Here is a 24081-nt window from a genome sequence, read left to right on the forward strand (position 1 = left end):
ACATTGGCCATTCTCCTATTATTGAATGACTGACTTCCATTTCCATTCAGATATATTGATATTCATGTTTTTTCTCCCGGAACAAACCATTGCGTTTTATTTCTAAATATAACAAATATATCAAGCCTAGATTAAATGGCAATTACATGTGCTGTAGGTAAGATTTATAAAATTTGACTTTAATCTGATAGAAATGGCATAGCCGTCTGCCAGCTGTTAGTAAGTGAATCCCAACAATTCTTAGTGGCTGAGAAACGTAGGGAGGCTGCAGAGGGATGGTACATCTTGTGTATATGCTCTCTCTCTAAACAGCTCTCAAATCTTGCCTACAGCTCCTTTAGATCCCGAAAGCGAATCAGCATTTTAAATAGCTTTCTTAACAACCCTTTCAAGTCTAGAACAATAATTTGAAGACCTTATTCTACGTCGTTAGTCCCATTGTCCACAGCCACCTATGGATCAACCATTATACATATTTAAAAATTAAGAGTCTCTTCCACGTTTAAGACAAATAAATTCTTTATTAAAGATCACCATTATATTTCTGCAGACAAATAGCACTGCAGTATTATAGATTAATCTTATGTTTCACAAAATAATGATATTTAAACAATAATATAACCTGAACAATATAATTCTCTTCAATATATACTTAATGTATACAACAGCTGGGCCTTCACACACACACACACACACACACACACACACACACACACACACACACACACACACACACACACACACACACACACACACACACACACACACACTCACACACACACACACAGCAAACTGAAACATTAAAGCCACGGTCCAGTTTACCAGTGACTTAGCCAGGAACTGGTCTCAGGGAAGCTTTAAACCCCGATATGCTGATTATGAACTCAAAGCAGTCTTGAACGTAACAGAAATATTGGCACTATTAAAAAATAAACGACAGCAACAAATGCAATTTGCATTTGGGCGACTAAAGACAACTACTTTTTCAGGAAGATTTTGACTGTTGCACACATTCAAGTGAGTCACGCTTCATCATTGCAGGGTGTTGGGGGTCACAAAGCTAGGTAGAGATTCACCTGCAGCAATCCACATTAAAAGGGAAGCAGGGATGTGGAAGGTCCATGCTGGAGGCTGGAGGCTGGAGGAAAGACGGGTGGGGGCAGTGAATGATATAGTATGGAGTAGTGACCTGATGGATTTCAAATGACTGAATTGCATGTTATGAAAGTGGGATGATATACTGTTAAAATATAAAATGCAAGCTAAACAATATATAATTCAAATCACATGTTCTGTCCATTTTTACATAGTCCCCATGACTTTGTTAATAGATAATAGATTTTGCTCTAGTTTTTTCCATAACAAGTTCAAAAGCATGAACACCGTCTGCCATGTTTGTTCACACTAAAGTTGTGTTTTCAAACACCAATATTGTGATTTGCTTTGAGAATCAGGACTGGGATGGTCAGGAATGGAAGCGGTTAGTGTGTGGTGTGCTGTTGTGGCCAGATCAATGCCCTACACACATCAGGTTCAAAACAGTTCTATTTATCTTCCTCTATTGTCTGCTGTGAAGATGCAGAACAACTGTGTTTCTGTTATTGTTAAATTAGGTTATAATTGAAGTGGTCGGCCGCTAATATGCCAAGAATCCTTCCGTTTGTCTTATTATTACAAAGTGATACATCAAAAAGAATACCATGAATCACTTTATGGTTATGTTACACTACAGAAAGGCATTGAGGAGAACTTGACTACCTTGACATCAGAACAGCTCATCATCAATGGTATCGTCAACGCTTCCAGAGATGGAAGCAACTTCTAGAACATGAAAGGTACAAAGGGCATTTAGTTAGGAATAAACCACGCTGGGCGCGTAGTTATTGGAAAACAATTTAAGATTGGGCTGTTTTTTAAAGAAGTTTTGCCTGCCACAGCTCCAATTTGACTTTATGACCCTTATCACCGAGTCCCACACCAACGGGTGCTCAGCCCCTTATCTTGCTATTCTATATTATTTCTGGCCTACCCCCAAACCGTAATCCATGTTAAAAGTTTTCCAATGCTGCTCGGTCATGTGGAGTTCCAAAGGGGTAACTTCTTAGTCCCATTCTGATTTCATTGCATATGCTTTCAATGGGCCAGATCATTAGCCGCTATGGGGGCATCTCACGCGATAGCCCCATACCCCAACCTGGTAACACCAACCTGATAGGCTTATACAGGACAGGCTCAGCTCAGATGACGCCCCCATCACATCATCCTGCCGACCAAAATAAGAAATGAGAAAGATTTCTAGGATGTATTTGTATCTATTCAAATGTTAACCAATTATTTTAAGCGTAAACCCTTATCCGTCTAACCGTTTAATTGAATTCCTTAATTTACACCTCTGTAAAAGATTTACGATGAGGACTTTACTCTTCTTATGTTATGTAGTGAAAATGGCTCCTAAAAAGGACTTTGAATTGTGTGAATGAAGATGTTCATTTCAAATAATCAAGTCAGTCACAGAGTTTGCAAAGCATTGTTGATGGTGAATTGCTTACCAGCATTCTCTGCAGAGAGCCAGGGTTTTCCGCGTCCCCTCCTCCACTGCCTGAATCCTGGCAGCTCACGGCGTGGCCCAGACGGATGAGCTCCTCACCCAGATCTACAGCCTTCACATGGACAAGACAAACAAAAACACGTCCACGGTCATATGCAGAGTCACAGTCATAAGCATTGAGTCACCAAATATGTTGATGCCCTTACTGCATAAAGTGACTCACTGCAGTCAGTGTGTTTTATGGCAGCTGGCAGACGTAGGTGCACCGTGAGCGAACTAATCTCAAGACTTCACTCAGGACGTATTTTAATCTGCCACTGTTTATCTAAATGAGCCAATGCTTTTGGGTGATCCAATATTAATATTAATGCAGCCTAATTTGTTTGCAAACAAGCTCAGTTTTTCGAAAATGTCTGGAAACGGGACAGGTTCCAAAATAAGGGAGCTTCTCTGTGTTGCATTACCGCCCACTGCTGGCCATTGTTCTGGCATTGCTATGCCATGTGTGAACCGACGCAGTAGCTGCATGTGTGAATAGTGTGCAGCACTAGTGTGGCCTGCAATATTATCCGAGTCATTTACCGGGAACTTTGTGTGGAAGGGGTTTATAGTATAAAAATAACCACTAAACGTCAACCAGCTTCTGAATGTTCCGATTGTTTCTGCAAAGAAACCGAGAAGGCACCACCTCAACGTGGAGAGCTCAAGAGTGAAACAGCTCACCTTGCCCTGGCTGTTGTCATAGAGCTTCATACTTGGCCAGGTGCAAACTTCAGAGTGGGAGTAACTGCACAGCTTGGCCCGCAGGGGGCGCCACTCAGCGCAATAAGTTAGTTTGTCAAAGTCATCCAGGGCTGCCTCGGTCCAGGCCTCGTCTGGCAGAACAACAGATTTAACGATGTGGATTTCATGCGGTCAGCAGCAATAGTTAATTTTTAATTTTTTCTACAGTACTGAGAGGAATTAAAATGCATAAAACCTGCTGGCTGTACTTCTGCCAGGCTACACTCAATGGCCTGGAACGGTAAACTGAGGAAATCACTCCTGGAAGGACAGATAAATCAAAATGATGCATTATATTGTAATACTTCACAATTAATGGTTACTAACCACAAGACACGCATCTACCTCATGCTGCGCAGGCTGTCTTTGGGCAGATCTTGGTTGTCTCCAAAGTCCACGTAGTACAGGTCCACCAGGCCGGACCCATGCAAGCCCAGCACCCGGGCCCTGTTCCACGTGCCATGGTCCCGGTACGGGGCGGCCACGATGTCCCCTACCACGATGGACTCTATCATGTGCTCCTGTAAGGAGTTAGCCAGCTTTGAGTCTTTCGTCCAGAAAAGCCAAAGTGATAACATTGTGATAGCCCCTACTAGAGTGTGAGCTCAATTAAAAATGCAAACATCTTAGCCTGCTGTGCAATTATCAGGTTATTCCTCATTAATAATGGAGGGTTAATACATCACCCACGACGAGGAGCAGCTAGCTGCAGGCGGAGTGTGCAATAATCATAAATAAAGCATAGAGGAGAGATGATGGGGTACTCACGCTGGGTGTTCCCGCTGCGTACAAGCGGCTCATCTCCTCCGTCAGCTTGTCGAGCTGCAGGGAGCGAACCCCCAGAATCTGGATCCAGAAGTGGCTGGGGTTCTCCGACGCTGAGACGTACACCTCCAGGTGCTCGTCGGGCTGGAAGCTCAGGTCCGGGCTGGGAACTGGACCGGAGAACGACAGGGGGTAAAGACGACCAAATGAGGACATGGGGCAATCGGACGACATAAGGCTTAGTTATGGTTCCACGTTGATGCAACGCAATGACCACACAGTCACTTCGCCGCAGTCGTGAAAATGTTCTGGATCTGCTTCGGGTTAACATCGGGTTTATGTTAGCGGACCAATCACAGCCCTCGCCTCGATGTAAGGTTAACCTTTTTGGGAGGCGTGTCAGGCCTGTCAGGCCCTTTCGTTGGACGCAAGGAGGGTCCGCAAAGACGTAATGGGTCCGTAATGGCTTCAACGTGGAACCATATTTTTCATTGAGCTCACACTGCCCCATGCCCTTGCGTTGCGTCGACGTGGAACTATAACTGAGCCTTAAGGGTCACTTTCACTTTCCATCATGTGATGTAACGCGAGGAAGGCAGGCTCACTTTCAAACTTGGACACTTCGGAGAGGGAGTCTGGGGAGGCCAGCTCCTCGGGATTCTCCTCCTTGTTCCCGGGCTTGTTGGACTGCAGACTCAGCGCCAGCTCCTCGGGCTTCTCCTCCTTGTTCCCGGGCTTGTTGGACTGCAGACTCAGCGCCAGCTCCTCGGGCTTCCGAGGGCAGGGCCTGTTGTTGTTGTTGTGGTTGACAGCCGGTCCCGGCGGCTGTGGCTCCTCGTCCTCACACTTTGGGGCCTGGAGATCATGCGGCCCTCGTTTCAGGCGAAGAGCGGACGACTGGCAGATCTTCCTCCTTACCGTGTTGTCGTCACGCACCTTCGCCAGTATCAACTCCTGGAAGCAGGTTTGGGTCAATGGTGGTTAATAATGATTAAGAGTTGTTCTGATACCAACGTTTTGACTTGGATTCCATTAATAACTATGGTACCGATATCGTCACCAAATCTGTACCACAGCTAATCACTGATAGCTCAACCTCAGAATTTGTACTTGCCAAGTAACTAGGAACATGAGTGTCCCTTGAACAGAATAGCTTAAAGGTACATTTTAAATAGATTTCTTTTCTTTTATATTTCTATTGTACTTCAATTTTTAACTATATCACTACTAGTTTTCTTATGTATCAAGTCTAATCCAAGTCAAAGATCCAAGTCTAACATCTAACAGCATTGAAGCTGCTTCAGGCCAGATTTGATAACCATACTGTGTTGGAAATGGATCAGAGAGGGAGGGTGCGTTCTTCTGATATTTTCCCCTTTCTCTTTACAATTCTCAAATTGAGCCTACAGGAGCTTTAAGGGAGTTAGAAAATGCAACGATTGTACCCAAACAGGACAATTTCAGAATCAAAAGGTTTGTGTTGCCACCCCACCTTGGCCTGCAGCACCTCCTGATGAGTGCCTGTGATGGTCACTTTGCCCATGGCCCCTGGGTCCTTCCGCCTCTCCCGGGGACAAACGACGCTGGCGCCGGTGGTCTGCGTGATTAGCTTTATGCACTCCCCTCCACGGCCTGCAACACAAAGAAGGAGCTGCACACTCTCTAGCCCCCGCTCTAGTTTAACAAACGATTCATAAAGTTGTATCTATCTATCTATCTATCTATCTATCTATCTATCTATCTATCTATCTATCTATCTATCTATCTATCTATCTATCTATCTATCTATCTATCTATCTACTGTATCTATCTAGCCAGTATAAGGAGAAAGAAAGATGTTTGCACAGCAGTGGTGTAACTTCACTATGTTGTTTTTGATTGGGACAGGGAATGACTAAAGGTGACGAATAACAAAACCCTGCTGCTGAAAATATGCGAGTGGTTTGTGTGAAGAATCAAGGCTAGAGCCTCATCATCACCCATGGCTAAACTATTGCACAACTCCTCAGCTCACCTCAGCTTGCCAGCGTTTCGTGAGCAAAAATAAACATCTCCTCGTTCAAAATACAAAGCAATCAACTGTCTATGTAAGTTACTGCTCTGGCATTTAGATCCTCAAATCTGCTAGTGCACGGACAGGGTAATACTAGATTTCAAATTCATGTGAAATTCAGGCGCAGTTGCAAAATGTGTCCATGGATTCTTTTGTTAATTCCAGCAAATATCTAGAGCAACATTGAGCTTAGCAAACCTTTTCTGTGTTGGGGCGTGTGAAGTATTTCTGCAGTGCAGGAGGTCCCACAAAGTCTATAAAGTTATTTTTGACATTGGTGCTGCAGGCTTACCTATGATCCTTCCAAAGGCAGTCTGGGGCACCTCCAGGACTTCAGTGGTCGGCTCGCAGTCTGTGACCAGGTTGTCCAGGACACACTTGGCCATTATTATCTGTTCCGGGGACCCCCGAAGCAGTAAACCCACGGCTGTCTGAGGACAAGGATCCCATGTGGCCGGGATGACCTGGACATGGGCTCCAGACCTCTCTCTGGCCTTGTGGGAGAAACGAGAGAAGCAGCACTGCTTATCCAAGTTGTCAATCCTGGACTGAGTGAGCCAACACTCCATTAAGATATTATTTTCTTGGTCACACGTTCATCCCATTGAAAGCCTGTCGGGAGCAAGTAAACATGATCCATTACCTACTTCCCGGGCTCGCAGCTTTTAGAAGATATGTTAATTGTCAGAGTGCCCTTATCTCACCCGCAAGGTTAGTCTTACTAAAACATTAATCTTTCTCACCCGTCTGACTTTGTACAGCCTGTAGCAGTCTGCATATTTGAGAGTTGATCTTTTTCCAAAGCTCTGAATTTCTTTAGATTCGACAAGGCCATTCTAATTGGTTCCCTTTCGTACACTCAGCCCCGACCACAAAGCCTCTCTCACCTTGCCCCAGGCGCCAAAATGTCTGACTATCAGCCAATGGCTAAATACGACCACACATCTCTAATTATAATCTTTACTGCCTGAATAACAGACGATTTTAGTTCTCGTCTTATGTATGTTTAAGTAGCAGGTGTATCTCTAGCTTATAGTGCATAACTAAAGGTAGAATTGGAAGTTGATGTCTTACTTTTGTAACAGTGTTCTTGTTGCACTAGTGTATTTTAAAAAAATCACAGACACCTTCTCAAAATTTAAAGGCACGTTTAAATCATGGGCAAATGGTGTGTGGCCATTTTAAAATTGTGAAAAAACATGTCTTATTTTAAACAGAGCTTTACTGTTGTGCAACAAGATATATAGCGTCATGACAGAACACTGCCTGGTGAGTTGACTTATATGCTACTAACCGTATCCAGAAAGGTGGCCTGGTGTCTGGACATATTCCTGTACACGTCCAGGGGAAGAGTCATCGTAGACTCTTCACAGCTGACCAGCTGGGCTGTAAACGGCATCATAAACCATCAAGAAGACTATAGTTGAACAGGGAATATTTTAGATTATTACATTTAAATGGCTGAAGTGAGAGGTCTGTAAGTGAACGAGTGTTCACATAAAGGGCCTGTGTGGGTGTAGCCCGGAGGCTGTATGTCTGCATGCCTGGCATAACACCAGGTTCTCAATCTCAATCAGAAAGGGTTCATGACATTTGGTGCCTGGTCACAGTACGACTGAAGTTCATCATTTATCTTGTTTACTTTTCGAAATGTTGTGTATGTTCATACATTACTTTGATTTATAAACGATTTAATAAATTGCCATGATTGCTATGATTGGTTTGGACCAAACTGTTACAAAAGGATTAACTCATTTTATTTGCAGTGTGTCTGCCTCCCAGTGTTCAGGATCACTGGTGGTTTCCATAGACGCCAACACAGCATCTTTCATGTGTTTGAACAAACTAGGGAAGGGAAGCGGAGGACTCACAGGTGGCAGTGATGCTGGTGCTGCTCAGGTGGCGGTAGACCATGTAGCCCAGCCCGGCCCCTATGGAGAGGCCGGCAGCCAGGACCACCGCTCGGCCCGGGCTCATGCTTCTCTCGGGACCTTCCTTTATCGCGTCCATGATGCAACGCCCCGCCGAAGGAACGCGCGACCTAGACGGGACGCAACGACGTAAGGGCCTTCATCGGTACTCACATCTCTTGACACGCTCGCGAGCCAGACATTCAGGCAGTCGGTCAAGTCGAGTCCCTTTTCCATGCTATTTTTGTGTTGAATTAAAAAAAACATCTTTATGTAATTGTGATTCATTCATGACATCATAGCAGGATATCAGTGTGCAGTCAGCTTCACTGTAAAATCAGTCAAACAACTCATGCAGCACATCCATGAAAGCGAAGCAAGCCTACAGTAGATGCATCCCCAACTGGAATATATTACACAGCATAAATATTAAACAGTATATTAAGTAATATTTCAGGTTTGTAGGCACAGTAGGTTTTGTTTGAAGCAGAAGGTCAAACTGCAATCGTCCCAGCCCAACAATGGGAGCTGAGCTGATTTGCATGAACAGCTGCAATACCTCCAACTATTTTTCCTCACCGATTGTCTCTACAAATATATTGGAGCAGGCCAGACATAGGTTGGAGGTAAGCCAACATTGGATGGAAAAGCAAGCGGACGAAACAACATGCAGACGCGCGTCTCACTGAGAGAAGAGAGCACTGGGGCTGTAGTTGAGGAACACGCGACACTTTGAGATCCCCACATCCATCTCTGAAGAAGTGTGACCAAATGACGGATCTTCGTATTTCTCTTTTACAGCAAATGGTAAACCAAGTGGGGAGAAAATAGGACCTACAATCTGCTCCCTTTAGGAAGGAAACCATCCACCCCAAAGGTTGTAGGATACTGTGTGACAATGTTGAGATACTACACACAAAGCGTTAGGCAAGACAAACCATTATCTATTGAACAGCGTAAACCATGTGAGCACTGAAGGGTCTACGAGATGGCACTGATCTCTCGTTGTTGTGATCATCATAGCAGGACACGCATGTGCTTGTATGTGATCATTTCCATCGAGGATTGAAATAAGATGCATGATCTCAACTTTTAACCACTATTGGCTGCCTAACCTCTTACCCTAACTAACAGAAGCATCCTAACAGATAGCACACGCCCTATTAGGTGGCAAACAGAACACAACACTGACATAAACGTATGTCAGTGTGGTACATACAGAGGTAAATATCAGATGTATTGGATTGACAACACAATTGTCAATCAAGGATGCACTGGGAACTAAATCATGATGGATGGATAAACAAATAAATACATATAATATCATTACATGCCAATATATAATATATCAATAATATATAGTAAGGCTGCTTTAACCATGGCCTGTGGTTTCTGGGGATAACTTACCATTGAGTATATTAAGTACAAGTATCCCCTCACGTTGTGAAGGGAGCAAAGAGAGCTAGCGTAGGCTATGTACAGCTACATAACCTCTAGAGTACACAAAACAATCATACATGACATGTTCACCTCTAGCACCTCTAAGAAGAGGACCAACGTTGTTCACCTTATCTAACCTTTGCAACAACGCTAGCCCCGCTAACAGCGGCTGGGATGGCTTAAGGGCAACCCCGACGAGTCAGACGCGACGCATCGAACACGTCGTTGCACCATGGATGTGTCAAAACTCAAAAGCGTCTAAAACATCGTCCAAATGTACGTTAGACGTCAACCATACGCGTCTAAACGCATGCGTACATTTAGCGACTAGTACTAAAACTCCACTTACTAACGTACGACGAGAACCGTTTAGGCTGTCAAGAGGACGAGAAGGAGGACACGCGCAGGTGGAATGCCCGATTTGTGCTCGAAGCGAGAAGCGCGAAGCACGACGCCGGAATGACGTCACACGGAGGGTCCGGTTGGGGGGCGTAGGAGGTGAACTCGCGAGAGATTCCCTGCGTTCCCCACCCATTCTATCATACTATTCCAATTAATGAATTAACTATGCCAGAAAAATATTTTATTTGTCTCAATACAGTATGCCATAAATAGCAGGATGTTATTCTGCCCCATAATCCTCTGCACAACCCCAGAAGATACGTGGATGGCACTACAGGTGTGCTAGTCAGTGATAACACCTGTAGTATGTCCCAATTGTGTGCATCCTGTGTGCAACTGTGGGTACTCTGTAAGGGTAGCTGGAGTACGTAGTAGAAGTAATAAGAAAAATGTTATTTTGAACGAAGCCCATAGATTGGACATGGATGGACCACAGCTAGTTGTCTGTACCCTTGGGCCCTTTCGTTATATATTTTCAATCACAGCAACCTCATCCTTTTATAATAGTTTGTACTATTGTTTTGTTGTACTATTGTTACATGTTGTAAGACCCTTTTTACGTTTCTAGAATGTATTGTCTTGTCTGGGAATAATAAACACCACAGTTCTACTTCATCATAGATACATTTGAAAACAATAAGGTATTATATTAAACAACGTTGCCGTTAGTTCATTGTTCATAACATGTTGCACACATAATAACACGTACACCAACATGTAATAAAAAAGGATCGCCTTTATTTACTTCACATAAATCAATGCATAAACGAAATGTACAAAAAAGAAAACATTTATCTTTTGAAAAAATACAAAATATACATTTACGGATCTTTTGAACAACCACATCAACATCAGTACTCCTCCTAATGAAATGACAAATTGGCTGTCAGCCAACAGTCAATCATATGCATGAATAGTTTTTCCTAGTTTCATCAGAAAATAGTTTGACTAAACACCAGCAGCACATGCATCAGCGATTCAAATCACAAGTTATAGCAGACAAACTGAATATTACTAAAAGATTTCCCAACAAAAACGCTGACTAAATATCCTTCTCATGCAACATTAACAGAATCTCAGTGACACCATAAATTAACTCAAGTACAAAATGTGGAAAACAAAAAATAAAATGTACAGCATTTTAAAAGAATGTACACATTCCGGTGAGTCTTTAAAAAGACAGCATGAGTTAAACTAGGATCTACATGGCTGGTACATCAACATGAATGGTATCACCTACCCTCATCCTTTTATTTCTTCATATTGAGAGAATGAACCGTTAACCTAATAAAATGCTTATAAAAGGCTTGAGGACTGGTGATGGGCACATATGGTCAACTAAAAACCATATAACCCCCAGATATCCCTTTCATTTAATCTGATGATATCAAACTGAGCCTTCTTGAGTTGTGGCAACAAATGCCATGTGGTCATGACACATCATATGGAGAAGCAAATTGTGAACGAATGGCATCACGTCTGTGAGAGGCAAAACGAAGGAAGGCTGTGTTCAATTGGGAGCACAGAATGAGAAGTACAAATTAACCAGGAGGGTATTTTAGAGATGTATTCAAACTGCAAAATTAGGTTTATAATCCTCTGCGCCTAACCACGTGTGTCACTTTCGCAAACCATTTGTGCGCATTTAAAATTTGTCGCTTACCAAAAAATAGCAGCCGGCATTTTGCTTCTAGGTCTAAATGTTATTTGAGTGACTCGTCGTTGTATAGCAAAGCGACTAGTCAGGCAGAGAGTAAAGGCACCCGTTTGAGAAAGCACCTTCCAGAAGACTGCATTAAAAAGATTCTCGCAAGTAGAATTGTATTTTTTTGCAAGGATTTGCAGGGATTGTTGTGTTTAGCCCAATGGTTGTTCTCACACATTACAAGTCTTGTGTACAGACCTTCCTGTTGAGATTGAAACAAGAGGTGGGTGGATATAACATGAGCAGTCATCCTTAACAGGGCCATACAAATTATTGGATCAAAACAGAAGCTCTTGAATTGGGCACAATCTAAATCCATTTGTGTTAGGCGCACCTTGAGACAATAGCTTCTTGTGATTATGTAACGTCTTTGCCAGGGCTTATTTACAGAGCTTTCTCACTTTAACCCTTTTTTGATTTATTCAAGCTTTCCAGACTTACAAGAGGTAGCATTACATCATTCCCTGTAGATATGCAACAATATGCAAAAACCCTAAAACACAGCACATCAACTCTGTAGGCCTCGACCCTCGATTGAGCCCGGGACCGTGGCAACAGCGAGGACACAGTCATGTACATGGTAGCATCGCATTTTCACTTGGAAAAAAACCATTAGGATTAGTTTAAGGATACAATCAAATCACCATCAAATCTGGAAACCACTCTTCTCTTTATGCAATCAGGGCAACTCCGAGAATGAGTATACCGTCAGAATTAGCCTGCTAATCTCAGCATTTTTGGATCCAATTTCCCGTGGACCTACAATATGAATAAATGTGATGCAGAGTGCGTAAAACAATCCATGCAGAAGTGTGTATCTTAATGACAACCTAAAAGCGATTGTGAGAGTATTACCTCTTCAAAAAACATTTCTCATGCTTCTTCTATAAAACGATCTTTCAATAAATAGTTTTCCTGCAGAGTTTTGGCTTACTTGTGTTAGGTTTGGTTAGGGTTTGGGTTAGTTGGGGTTAGTTTGGATTAGGAATTTGGATCAAGAAGATTTGACTTTAAATGCTTTGCAAACACCTCCACCTTTTCTGTGTCAATCCCCCCAATAAAAAGAATCTTAAATGTGGATCGAAATCAGAAGTTTTAAATATGTGCGTTGAATGTATTATACACATACAACACATATGTCATACACATATGACATATGTGCTAAAGCCCTATACGTTCAAACTAAAAGAGCTGCAGTGTGTGTGGGCTGAGGCCTGGTCCTGTACCCTAAGAAATGAGGCACAGGGTGTGTGCGCAACAATGAGTTCCTTGGAGCAGGGCCAATCAGAATGGCGAGTTCATTCCCAGTTTAGTCTCAAACTGTAATTTCTGCCGCTTCTGGTATCGAACCCGCACCCTGTAAAAAATAAATAATAATAGTTTGTTACAAACAGTACAATAAAACGGCTTAATCAGCACTGCATTCAGAATGTAGTTAGAGAAAATCCTAATAATTATTATTAATTCAAATTATATAATTGTTGAAATTCAGGCCTAACTGTTTCGTCCTCTTACTCAATCAATTGGCTATAATCCGCTCTTTACAGATATTCCCTATTGCTACTATTCCTGCCCAGGAAAAAAAAGTCCACTGTATAAGAGGGCATAAGGGTCACTAGGTAAACCATTGCATAAAAATGTCTCACATGACTCATCAATATTAAGTTTACTATATAGAAACATATACTGTACTAGTATACTATATATATAGTATAAAGAAGCAAATTATAAAGGATATTATTCTCCTTAGGGAGGATCATTCATGCCACTGTTGGAGGAAAGTAGAGGAATTAAGTTCAAATATAAAGTTGAAGGTGCTATAGGGATGGTTTGAGAGGTGCAAAGAGAGTGAGCAAGGTTTTTTAAACCTAGCACCCCAACGCAAGATCTCTGATCCCTCCCTCCATATTTCCACCCTTGGGAAATGCTGCACTTCACACACCTGTGACTGACAGGCAAGATAGAATCCCTGAACCAATCAGGGAAAAGACACCGATGGGTTTAAACTCGACAGCGTACCTAGAGCTCCTCTCTAGGTCAGGCTGCATTGGGGACGGGGACTAAAAGGTACCTGATCTCGTGTAGCTTCACCATCTCGTTCACCAGCACCACCAGCAGCGGGGACAGGGAGACCAGCAGCAGCGCCGTCAGGGGGATGTCCCAGAGACCAAAGGTCAACGGGGAACTCCGGTCGCACCACAGCTGGTAGTCCACGGTGGCCTGCACCACCTGGCCGAGCAGGCTGTGGGTGGACAGATGGGTGGGGGGGAGAGATCGAGAGAGAGAGAAAGAGAAAGAGGGGGCGAGAGAGTGGGGGCGAGAGAGAGAGAGGGCGAGAGAGCAAGAGCGAGAGCATGAGCGAGAATGTGGGAGAGAGAGAGATCAATTATCATGTTTTCTGGTTGATTTATTTGGACAATTTTCTAAGAGCAAAGGAGGTGCATCAAAGTAATTTTAGATAGAGAGTGCTGGTATGGGGGGGGGGGGGGGGGGGGGGGGGTACTCACACGACGGGAACGGTGAGACACCACCAAGTGTTGCTGAAGGGACTCTTCCTCCACAGAGACTGGGAGCGGTGCACATAGCTCAGGGAAACCACCACTGGAGGAGAGATGCAGGGATATGGTGAGGGAGAGAGAGTGGCTGTGTACATAGGGAGGGATGTCGCAGCCTTATAGCAGTTTGCTGAAACTTAAATCGACAAAAAACAATTTTGAAAAAACGATCTGTTAACTCAAATAAAAACTGAAAGTGAGTTGCACAAAAAACTAAACCTCACAAAATGGAAATACAGGAATAACATTAAATTAATAATCTAAACATTTATGTAAATATCCATTGTTTTTGCTTATTACTGTTCCAGCAAAGTATGAATAAAGTAAGATTTTGTTATTTTTATATTCTAATAGCGTTAAGTGTAAAGACTTGATATGAATGAACATCAATAGTGTAAAGTTCAGACCCAATATGAATGTATGAACAGCAATAGTGTTAAATGCAGACCTGAGATGAATGAATGAACAGCAATAGTGTAACGTATAGACACCTGATATAAATGAATGAACAGCAATAGTGTAATGTATAGAGACCTGATATGAATGAATGAACATCAATAGTGTTAGGTGCAGACCTGATATGAATGAATGAACATCAATAGTGTAACGTATAGAGACCTGATATGAATGAATGAACATCAATAGTGTGACGTATAGAGACCTGATATGAATGAATGAACATCAATAGTGTAACGTATAGAGACCTGATATGAATGAATGAGCATCGACAGTGTTAGGTGCAGGGATCAGATCCAAGCGGTGAGCAGACCTGTGTGCAGGGCCAGGAAGCCAGCCATGACCTTCTGTGTGAGCAGCAGCCCATTGGACAGCTCTCCGAACCAGCGCGGGGCGCCGGGTGACATACTGTTGAGAGGAAGAAAAGAAGGATTTCCATGAGGGACTGCGTGTAGGATTTAAATTGTCTTTATCAAGCAATTACAATTACAATCAGGGCATTCAGTAGATGCTTTTATCCAAAGCGACTTACATCGGTTAATACACACATCGACACAATGGCGGCTTAAGGGTTAAGTGTCTTGCTCAGGGACACATCAACACTCAGCTAAGAGGAGCTGGGGATCGAACTAGCAACCTTTCTGTTACGAGACACCTGCTCTACCTCCTGAGCTATGCCGACCCTCGGTCGCCCACAGACAAGTGGGATTATTGTGCGTTTTCCTTTTTCACAAGGGTGATGTGGTTCTACCTGGGGGTGAGTGTGTGGTTCTACCTGGGGGTGAAGATGTGAGCGTGGTTCTACCTGGGGGTGAGGATGTGGTTCTACCTGGGGGTGAGTATGTGGTTCTACCTGGGGGTGAGGATGTGGTTCTACATGGGGGTGAGTATGTGGTTCTACCTGGGGGTGAGGATGTAGTTCTACCTGGGGGTGAGGATGTGGTTCTACCTGGGGGTGAGGATGTGAGTGTGGTTCTACCTGGGGGTGAGGATGTGAGTGTGGTTCTACCTGGGGGTGAGGATGTGAGCGTGGTTCTACCTGGGGGTGAGGATGTGAGCGTGGTTCTACCTGGGGGTGAGGATGTGAGTGTGTTTCTACCTGGGGGTGAGGATGTGGTTCTACCTGGGGGTGAGGATGTGGTTCTACCTGGGGGTGAGGATGTAGTTCTACCTGGGGGTGAGGATGTGGTTCTACCTGGGGGTGAGGATGTGAGTGTGGTTCTACCTGGGGGTGAGGATGTAGTTCTACCTGGGGGTGAGGATGTGAGCGTGGTTCTACCTGGGGGTGAGGATATGAGCGTGGTTCTACCTGGGGGTGAGTATGTGGTTCTACCTGGGGGTGAGGATGTGAGTGTGGTTCTACCTGGGGGTGAGGATGTGAGCGTGGTTCTACCTGGGGGTGAGTGTGTGGTTCTACCTGGGGGTGAGGATGTGAGCATGGTTCTACCTGGGGGTGAGTATGTGGTTCTACCTGGGGGTGAGGATGTAGTTCTACCTGGGGGTGAGGATGTGAGCGTGGTTCTACCTGGGGGTGAGGATATGAGCGTGGTTCTACCTGGGGGTGAGTATGTGGTTCTACCTGGGGGTGAGGATGTGAGCGTGGTTCTACCTGGGGGTGAGGATATGAGCGTGGTTCTACCTGGGGGTGAGTATGTGGTTCTACCTGGGGGTGAGGATGTGAGTGTGTTTCTACCTGGGGGTGAGGATGTGAGTGCAGGAGCCGTTGCTGGCCTCGGTCATGTTTCCCGACCCCCTGCCAGCTGACAGATGGCAGAACTGTTGCAGGGTGAAGCCGAAACCGAGCAGGTAGGCGCACACAGTCAGACCGAACTTCAACAGGAAGCAGCCCAGGAAGTAGTTCTGGGTCTGATCGGAGAGAAAGCCACAAGATGGTTCACCTCACACGCGCGCACAAAAAGGGAGGAAATGAGTTAGTGAGCAAGTAAAGTGTATTTATATAGTGGCTTTCCAGAGCATTAGTCACAAAGGGCTTAATGAAGGTTAAAACAACTAGAAATACAATAAATACAATATAATAGATGTTTTGTGTGTTAGTGACATAGTGACAGTTAATTCCAGCTAAAACAAGTCTGTGGCAGTCAGTTTGGCAGTTACTTTAAGCCAAAACACGTCTTTAACAGTTGGTGTGAAACAAGGCTCTCACCTTGCGTGGAATAGCGTCTAGATTCTTCCCCGTTGCTACCGTCATGACTGAACTGTCCGGAGGTTTCCCCAGAAGGGACACACTATTGAGACATGTTACACAGACTGTTAGGTTTCTCCAGAAGGGACACAGTGAGACATGTTAGACAGACGGTAAGGTTGACCTAGAAGGGACACACTGTTGAGACATGTTAGATAGACTGTTGGGTTAACCTAGAAGTGACTAACTGTTGCATAGGCCTCTAGAGTACAATGATGACTCCAATCTTCAGCGTTCAATGGTCACATTTCCTAACCCCTAAACAAAATCCCAAAAAAGTGTATTTAAGATAAAAGGCGATGTAGTGGGCTGCATAGTAGTGATATGGTTTGATCATTGTCCGAAACTCTTAACGTTCAAATGAACGCTGTTATTACCATGATACTTCCTTAAATGTTTTGGCCACACTCCCTAGCTTAAACTGGATGTTTGTTTACTATTCTCCTACTGTTATCCATCACATATACAAAATCGAGCCCTTTCAATTTTATATGAAGAGACCTGAGCTGTGTGCGTATTTAGGGGATCCAATTGTGCGAAAACCATCTCCCGGGACGAGACGCAAGCTCTGACTGGTGCAAGATAAAGAGATGAAGTCAACTCCCAGGGGAGCAGAACCAGCAGGTAAGGAGTGTGGTCGGCCTACCTGAGAAGTGGACAGCTGAAGCAGGACAACCACAGGATATCGGTGGTGTTGATGGGAGGGGGGAGCTGGGCCAGACAGGCCAGGAACTAAGAGAGGAAAACACCATCAAACTGCAACCGTTTCTCACCATATACAGGTTCAGCCATGGTAAGCCATGGCGCCGTGGGAACAGGTTCAGCCTGCCTCCTACCTGAATGATGACCAGACTCAGCTGACACTGAAGCAGGAAGAGGAAGCACTTTCGGATGCCGTAGGTCGTGTGCCGTGCCTGGAAGTCATAAAAAACATTGATAATATATCGTTGTATTTCAAGAAGACATACATTCAAAAGATCGATTTCTTGTTACTATGAGGGGTAAAAAGCAATCACAAAGAAGATAAATGAAAACCAAAACCCCAACACTACTGGTTGATTGGTTTGGGAGACAGAGAGAGAGTAGTCATCTAATGCAAGCGTTTAATCTAGAGAGAGTAGTCATCTAATGCAAGCGTTTAATCTAGAGAGAGGCGTCATCTAATGCTTATGTATTAACCTAGAGACAGAGAGAGAGGAGTCATCTAATGCCTATGTATAATCTAGAGAGAGGAGTCATCTAATGCAAGCATTTAATCTAGGGAGAGGAGTCATCTAATGCTTATGTATTAACCTAGAGAGAGGAGTCATCTAATGCTTATGCATTAACCTAGAGACAGAGAGAGAGGAGTCATCTAATGCATGTGTATAATCTAGAGAGAGGAGTCATCTAATGCTTATGCATTAAGCTAGAGACAGAGAGAGAGGAGTCATCCATGTAATGCCTGTGTTCAACCTCCTTGGTTCTCCGTTAACGTTCTCCCGGGCTCACCTGCTCAATGAGCTTGACCATGCTCACGCTCTCCCCCTGGTGGAAGCAGACGGAACAGCCCAGGGTGTTGAGCTCTCCAGACAGCCTCAGAGGGGTCAGCCCCTCCATGTCCCCGTTGAAGCCACCACCCCCAGCGCCCGCCGCCGCATAGCCAAATGTCTCCCAGGAGCAGCGCGAGGGGTACAGCGGGTCTAGAGCGATGCTGCAGGGAGGAAGGTGTGAGTGTGTGAGTGTGTAGGTGTGAGTGTGTGAGTGTGTGTAGGTGTGAGTGAGTGTGTGAGTGTGAGTGTGTGAAGGTGTGAGTGTGAGTGTGTGAGTGTGTGTAGGTTTGAGTGTGTGTAGGTGTGAGTGTGTGTAGGTGTGAGTGTGTGTAGGTGTGAGTGTGTGTAGGTGTGTGAGTGAGTGTGCGTGCGTGTGAGTGAGTGAGTGAGTGTGTGAGTGAGTGTGAGAGTGTGAAAGTGTGAGAGTGAGTGAGTGAGTGAGTGAGTGAGTGTGTGAGTGAGTGTGAGAAGGTGTGTGTGTGTGTAGCTGTGTGTGTAGGTGTGTGTGTGTGTGTGTGTGTGTGTGTGTGTGTGTGTGTGTGTGTGTGTGTGTGTGTGTGTGTGTGTGTGTGTGTGTGTGTGAGTGAAGGTGTGTAGGTGTTTGTGTGAGTGAGTGAGTGAGTGAGTGAGTGAGTGAGTGAGTGAGTGAGTGAGTGAGTGAGTGAGTGAGTGAGTGAGTGAGTGAGTGAGTGTGTATACCTGAGGTTACTCTGCAGGAACAGCCTACTATTGCGGAAGTTTGCGGCGCTTCCCAGACAACAGGTGACCTCTCTGTTCTCCTGCATGATCTCCATCATATCGCACATGGCTGAGGAGGTGATCACAGCAAGCAGTGAACTGAAGCACTGGTATCCTCATGTATATAACCCAATCTTATTACCCTACACATTGTCTGGGGTGCATCACCCTCTAAACAACATACGGCAACCCTACTCTCTGTCTGGGGTGAATGACCCTCTAAACAACACTGTCTGGGATGCATGACCCTCTAAACAACACTTTCTGGGATGCATGACCCTCTAAACAACACTGTCTGGGATGCATGACCCTCTAAACAACACTGTCTGGGGTGCACTACCCACCAAACAAAGCAGGGAAACCCTACTCACTGTCTGGGGTGCAGTCGGTGAAAAGAGGAACCAAAAGCGGCACATTGTCAATGTTTTTCAGGTGGGGTCGGACCTGGTGGATACCACGGGGAAGCTTGGCCTGCAGAGAGCAAAATACAAACAAAAACATGTGATTAAAACATGTGTTCTTCGCTTTAGGTAGGAATAGTTGCATTATGAGATGTACATACAACCATGTCCGAGGCCACATCCTGCCTGGGCAGTAGATAACTCCACATTCATTCTAGAACGGCTGAGGATAGGTCCTCATCAAGACATAAGCTATCGCAGCACCATTTGTCAACTCATGTGCTTGGCTCATACGTAACGGGTGACCTCGCAAGACCATTTTAATTTACATTGAGGGTATTTAGCAGATGCTTCCATCCAAACGTCTTACAATAAGTACATTTGTCAGACGAAAGGGAAACGACAATACATAAGTGTCTGTAAAGTTCAAAGAATGTTGAAAGAAACAAGTACTCGTGCTCTCTTCGCTCATTTCCTGATCTCAGGGCTTGCGTTTCTCTCTGCAGATCAGTCTGGCCTCAGGCCTGCTGAAAGCCTCTCCGAGGTGATAAGGGGATCCTGCCCCAGGGGAAGGGACTTTAAGGTGACGACAAACAAGGAGCCCCGCAAACGATGGCGGTGCCCAAGGAAAGTCTAGCCATCTGCGGAGCAACCAAAAGCAATCGGTTTGATCGGAAATAGAATGACTAACAATGGTAAAAGATGACGTTTTTGCTTTTTCCTCAAACCAAATAAGGCCAGGGCGAAGAGAGTGTGGGAGTCACTTTGTTATTTATTCAGATGAGTGGGAGTTTTTAGAAGAGTCGTGGCCATGTTTGGCTATCAATCGATGCCCAGTCAAGGCCAGACAGTTATTCATTGCGAAATGCAGACTTGAATAACTGGACGGTCTCACGAGGCTAGGGTCGAGTGCAAATCTCGCTGAAATATCTAAAAAAAAGACGATTCCGAACCCTTGCAATTCTATTCTATAAACAATTATACTTGCAGTTGCAGAATCTAGATATTTCTCTTGTGGAAGCATGGCCAGAGGATTACCCTGTTGCAGTCCTCCAGGAAGCTTGGGACATCGCTGTCAGTAGGCTGGAAGCTGGCCAGGTCAGAGTGGATCTCCTCTTCTTGGAGAAGGGGTCCCTCTGCCTCATCGCGGGAATCTAACACCAGCCATAAAACACACATAAAACACACTCTGATGTCTGGAAGAAACAGTTCTTAAATAATCACAACCCCTCCCCCGACCCATACACACACACACACACACACACGTCTGGAAGGAACTTGGTACTAAAAACAATCACAAAACACACACACACAGATGTTTGGAAGGTTCAAAGTCGTCGCCCCCCCCTCCCCTAGCACACAAACACAAACGTTGTATATTAAAGGGACAGTTTGCAGATTGAACATATTGAGCAGCAGGGCGGGAGTTTTAAATGTTGATCCCAACATAATCTGTGCCATTACATTTTGTTGGCAATGGCCACCACCAATGACATGGTTTGCATAGCTTTGCATGGTCGTCGGCTGGATGTTTTGACAAACACAGCCCCACCAAAAAGCTCCTTTGATCCTTCACAGAACAACTAGACAGAACACAAGCCCTACATGTCTCATTTTATGCCACCTGCCGATAATCTATTACGAAGAACTACCAACCAGAGCACGGACCATGAGAAACAGTAGAGCGCTCAGAGGGCTGACTCTCTGTATTGCGTGCAACGAGCCCTGGTCGGAGCTCGTTACACAATGTCGTTATGGTTACAGTGGTGGGGGTCGTTATGGTTACCGTGGTGCGCGTCTTCGTGTAAGGAGCCCTGGCCAGGACTGGAGTGTGCCCCCCCCTCCCCGTTGGGGGTGAGAGAGATGTGACAGTTCCAGCCCGTCTCCAGACCCATCTTCTCTGCAAACACCTGCATGGTGACATTATGAATGATGACATGATGAATAATGACATGATGAATGATGACATGATGAATAATGACATGATGAATGATGACATGGTGAATGATGACATGATGAATGATGACATGATGAATGATGACATGATGAATAATGACATGATGAATGATGACATGGTGAATGATGACATGATGAATGATGACATGATGACATGATGAATAATGACATGATGAATGATGACATGATGAATAATGACAATCCACAGGAGACATTGTCCATTACTATAAGAAGAACTGTATTTGTATATCTTATCTATAGAGTGCTTCTACAAGTACTCAAGGACACTTCCGAAAATATCAAATGCAGGAGTAAAAACAAGCAAGCAATACATCAACAAAGATAACAGGGTTATGGTTGGAAAGGGACAGAGAAGCGAGGAGAGCTATTTTAAGAATGTGTGTTTCTATCGGCCGCTGGAGTCACAGCTCTGAGTAGAGACATAGATGGAGGACAAGCAGGGAACTACCTGGCACAGGCAAATGACTTACACCCACAATACATCACATGCACCATCAAATAGCATTGTATTGCAATATAATAAACGTGTTGTGCGCGTTTTAGGTCGTTTATGGCACCAATCAAATGCAACCCTGTGGAATTGGTAGTCCTGATCGGAAGAAATCTCGATTCACTATTTCAAAATAAGAGTTGTGTTGGATTTTGTACCAATGAATTGCCTTCGTCTCAACACACACAAACACACACACACACACACACACACACACACCTTGCTGCGCAGCTCGTCCTCCATGGAGAAGTAGACGAAGCGGATGCAGGCGGCCACCAGCGCGTCGATGAGCCGCACGGTGTCCAGCCGGGCCTGGAACTGGGATGACACCATGCCCATGAAGATCTGCCCGCTGAGCGCCTGCACGCAGTCCTCCCGCTCCACGCCCTCGCCGATGCCCTCTGAACACACACACACACACATACACGGTAGAATGTCATCATGGTGTCAGGAACACACGCACACACAGTAGAATGTCATCATGGTGTCAGGAACACACACACACACACACACACAGTAGAATGTCATCATGGTGTCAGGACCACACACACACACACACACACACACACACACACACACACACACACACACACACACACACACAGAGTAGCATATCATAATGCCGTCAGAAACACACTCACACACACCCTTGAGACTGTGGCTGTAAATGACTGCGCCCCCATTGTTCAGCAGCAGTATTTCAGGGCGCCTACCGTCAGAGCTCCAGCTGTTCCTGCGGGAGCCTGTTTTGATGGGGGTGGTGGAGGGGAGCTCCAGCCCAGCGAAGAGGTTGGGCCCCGACGCCGCCAGCTCCACACACTTGCCGTTGAGCTGCGACGACAGGGACACCTGCATGGGCTTGTAGGCGAAGGCCGAGCAGTAGCCCGACAGACACGCCCGCTGGTAGAAGTCCAACACTTTCTTCCTGTAGCGAGATCAAATGATAGTTACTGTGGGTCCTGTAACGTTAACAAGTACGTGCAAACGTTGAGTGTAGACCAAAGGAGGACTTCGCTTTGTTTAAGGAGAACTTAAAAGGACAACAACGCAACACCAAGGTTTCAGAGTGAGACTTATCCTTGAGTAAGACAATAACAAACAGAACGCATCAAGCGAAAGCAAAGTAGAAAGATGTGTTTCTCTGTAGGGATCCTTAGAATATAATCTGGACATGCCACTGGAGAAAACAATTAGAGTGGACGTATATTGTCGGTGCGCTATTGCTCCCATAGGATTAAATTGCAGACAGTTTTCTTCAGGGCTCAAGCTCAATAATGGACATATTTAATAAATATACACATCTACACCAGTATTACCTATCTGATCCAGAGAGCGGGTAGATGTCGGCACCGTCCCAGAAGTCTGTGCAGGCCTCTAGGATGAGGTCAGCCGAGCCGTGGGACAGCATCTGGACGTTATCTGGAGACACAACAACAGCTTGTTTCACTCCATTTCATGTATAGGCACACAAGGAATTTGCAATGCAAAGGACAACAGACAGGAAATAAACAAATGCATCGAGACCGATAACAAATCAGCTGATGATCAGTCCACCAGCCCAAAGCTGTGTAACACTATAGGGCTAGTAAGTTTGAACTTCCTCTGTGGGACTAGTTAATTAAGACTAGTAACATCCAGCTGGCTCGGTGAGACTAGTTAATTAGGGCTAGTAAGACCAGCCGGCTCTGTGGGACTAGTTAATTAGGGCAAGTAAGATCCAGCTGGCTTGGTGAGACTAGTTAATTCGGGCAAGTAAGATCCAACTGGCTTGGTGAGACTAGTTAATTAGGGCTAGTAAGATCCAGCTGGCTTGGTGAGACTAGTTAATTTGGGCTAGTAAGATCCAGCCGGCTCTGTGAGACTACAGGGCTACCACGTTTCAGATCCATCCCTGGCGCTAAGCGATAACATCATAAGCTGGATCAAGGATGTGAACCACAATGCAATGGGGCGAGAAAGGTTGAGTTAAACAGACAGATCCCAAGCCTACTCACTGGAGGAGGAGTCTCGTACGAACAGGGACATGATGTGAGAGATGGGGGGCTGCCGCTTGGTGAAGTGGTTGGTGGGCCGGCGGGGGGCGGAGTCACACATCTTCTCAGCAGAGGGCATCTGGTACATGG

The 24081-nt window shown here is 45.0% G+C and overlaps 2 protein-coding genes across 5 annotated transcripts in view; both read right to left on the reverse strand.

Moving 5' to 3' along the window:
• Positions 1 to 628: 628 nt before the first annotated feature.
• Positions 629 to 9911, reverse strand: tdrkh (tudor and KH domain containing). The gene is made up of 14 exons (XM_079757119.1): positions 9849 to 9911; positions 8021 to 8190; positions 7444 to 7535; positions 6442 to 6643; positions 5589 to 5728; positions 4702 to 5050; positions 4100 to 4266; positions 3677 to 3852; positions 3528 to 3592; positions 3272 to 3423; positions 2550 to 2660; positions 2209 to 2263; positions 1759 to 1821; positions 629 to 1138 (listed from the first exon to the last, which is right to left on the reverse strand). Exons 2-13 carry the CDS (start codon positions 8157 to 8159, stop codon positions 1766 to 1768), a joined length of 1704 nt encoding a protein of 567 aa, XP_079613245.1. The 5' UTR covers positions 8160 to 8190; positions 9849 to 9911; the 3' UTR covers positions 629 to 1138; positions 1759 to 1765.
• A 706-nt stretch (positions 9912 to 10617) lies between these two features.
• Positions 10618 to 24081, reverse strand: part of tmem94 (transmembrane protein 94) — a 30179-nt gene continuing 16715 nt past the window's right edge. For all 4 annotated transcript variants that reach the window (XM_079757164.1, XM_079757163.1, XM_079757165.1 and 1 more), the window contains 17 exons: positions 23953 to 24081; positions 23275 to 23377; positions 22672 to 22883; positions 22178 to 22359; positions 21278 to 21401; positions 20530 to 20645; positions 19462 to 19561; positions 19052 to 19160; positions 18312 to 18513; positions 17657 to 17734; positions 17467 to 17552; positions 16782 to 16863; positions 16311 to 16483; positions 14931 to 15025; positions 14114 to 14207; positions 13678 to 13848; positions 10618 to 12963 (listed from right to left, as the gene is read on the reverse strand). The exon at positions 23953 to 24081 is cut by the window's right edge and continues 48 nt beyond it. In XM_079757164.1, coding sequence (XP_079613290.1) covers positions 12891 to 12963; positions 13678 to 13848; positions 14114 to 14207; positions 14931 to 15025; positions 16311 to 16483; positions 16782 to 16863; positions 17467 to 17552; positions 17657 to 17734; positions 18312 to 18513; positions 19052 to 19160; positions 19462 to 19561; positions 20530 to 20645; positions 21278 to 21401; positions 22178 to 22359; positions 22672 to 22883; positions 23275 to 23377; positions 23953 to 24081 — 2129 coding nt within the window. In that variant the 3' untranslated portion in view covers positions 10618 to 12890. The remainder of the gene's footprint in view (positions 12964 to 13677; positions 13849 to 14113; positions 14208 to 14930; positions 15026 to 16310; positions 16484 to 16781; positions 16864 to 17466; positions 17553 to 17656; positions 17735 to 18311; positions 18514 to 19051; positions 19161 to 19461; positions 19562 to 20529; positions 20646 to 21277; positions 21402 to 22177; positions 22360 to 22671; positions 22884 to 23274; positions 23378 to 23952) is intronic.

Source organism: Pollachius pollachius, assembly GCF_949987615.1.
Source record: "Pollachius pollachius genome assembly, chromosome: 19".
Lineage (NCBI taxonomy): Eukaryota > Metazoa > Chordata > Actinopteri > Gadiformes > Gadidae > Pollachius > Pollachius pollachius.

Excerpts from the sequence above, each read along its gene's own strand:
- tdrkh (XM_079757119.1), bottom strand. The coding sequence starts at position 8,159 with ATGGACGCGATAAAGGAAGGTCCCGAGAGAAGCATGAGCCCGGGCCGA. Across the intron at positions 3,853-4,099 it reads ACGCAGCGGGAACACCCAGC|GAGCACATGATAGAGTCCAT; the intron begins GTGAGTACCCCA and ends AACTCCTTACAG. Across the intron at positions 3,593-3,676 it reads GACAGCCTGCGCAGCATGAG|GAGTGATTTCCTCAGTTTAC; the intron begins GTAGATGCGTGT and ends CTGTCCTTCCAG.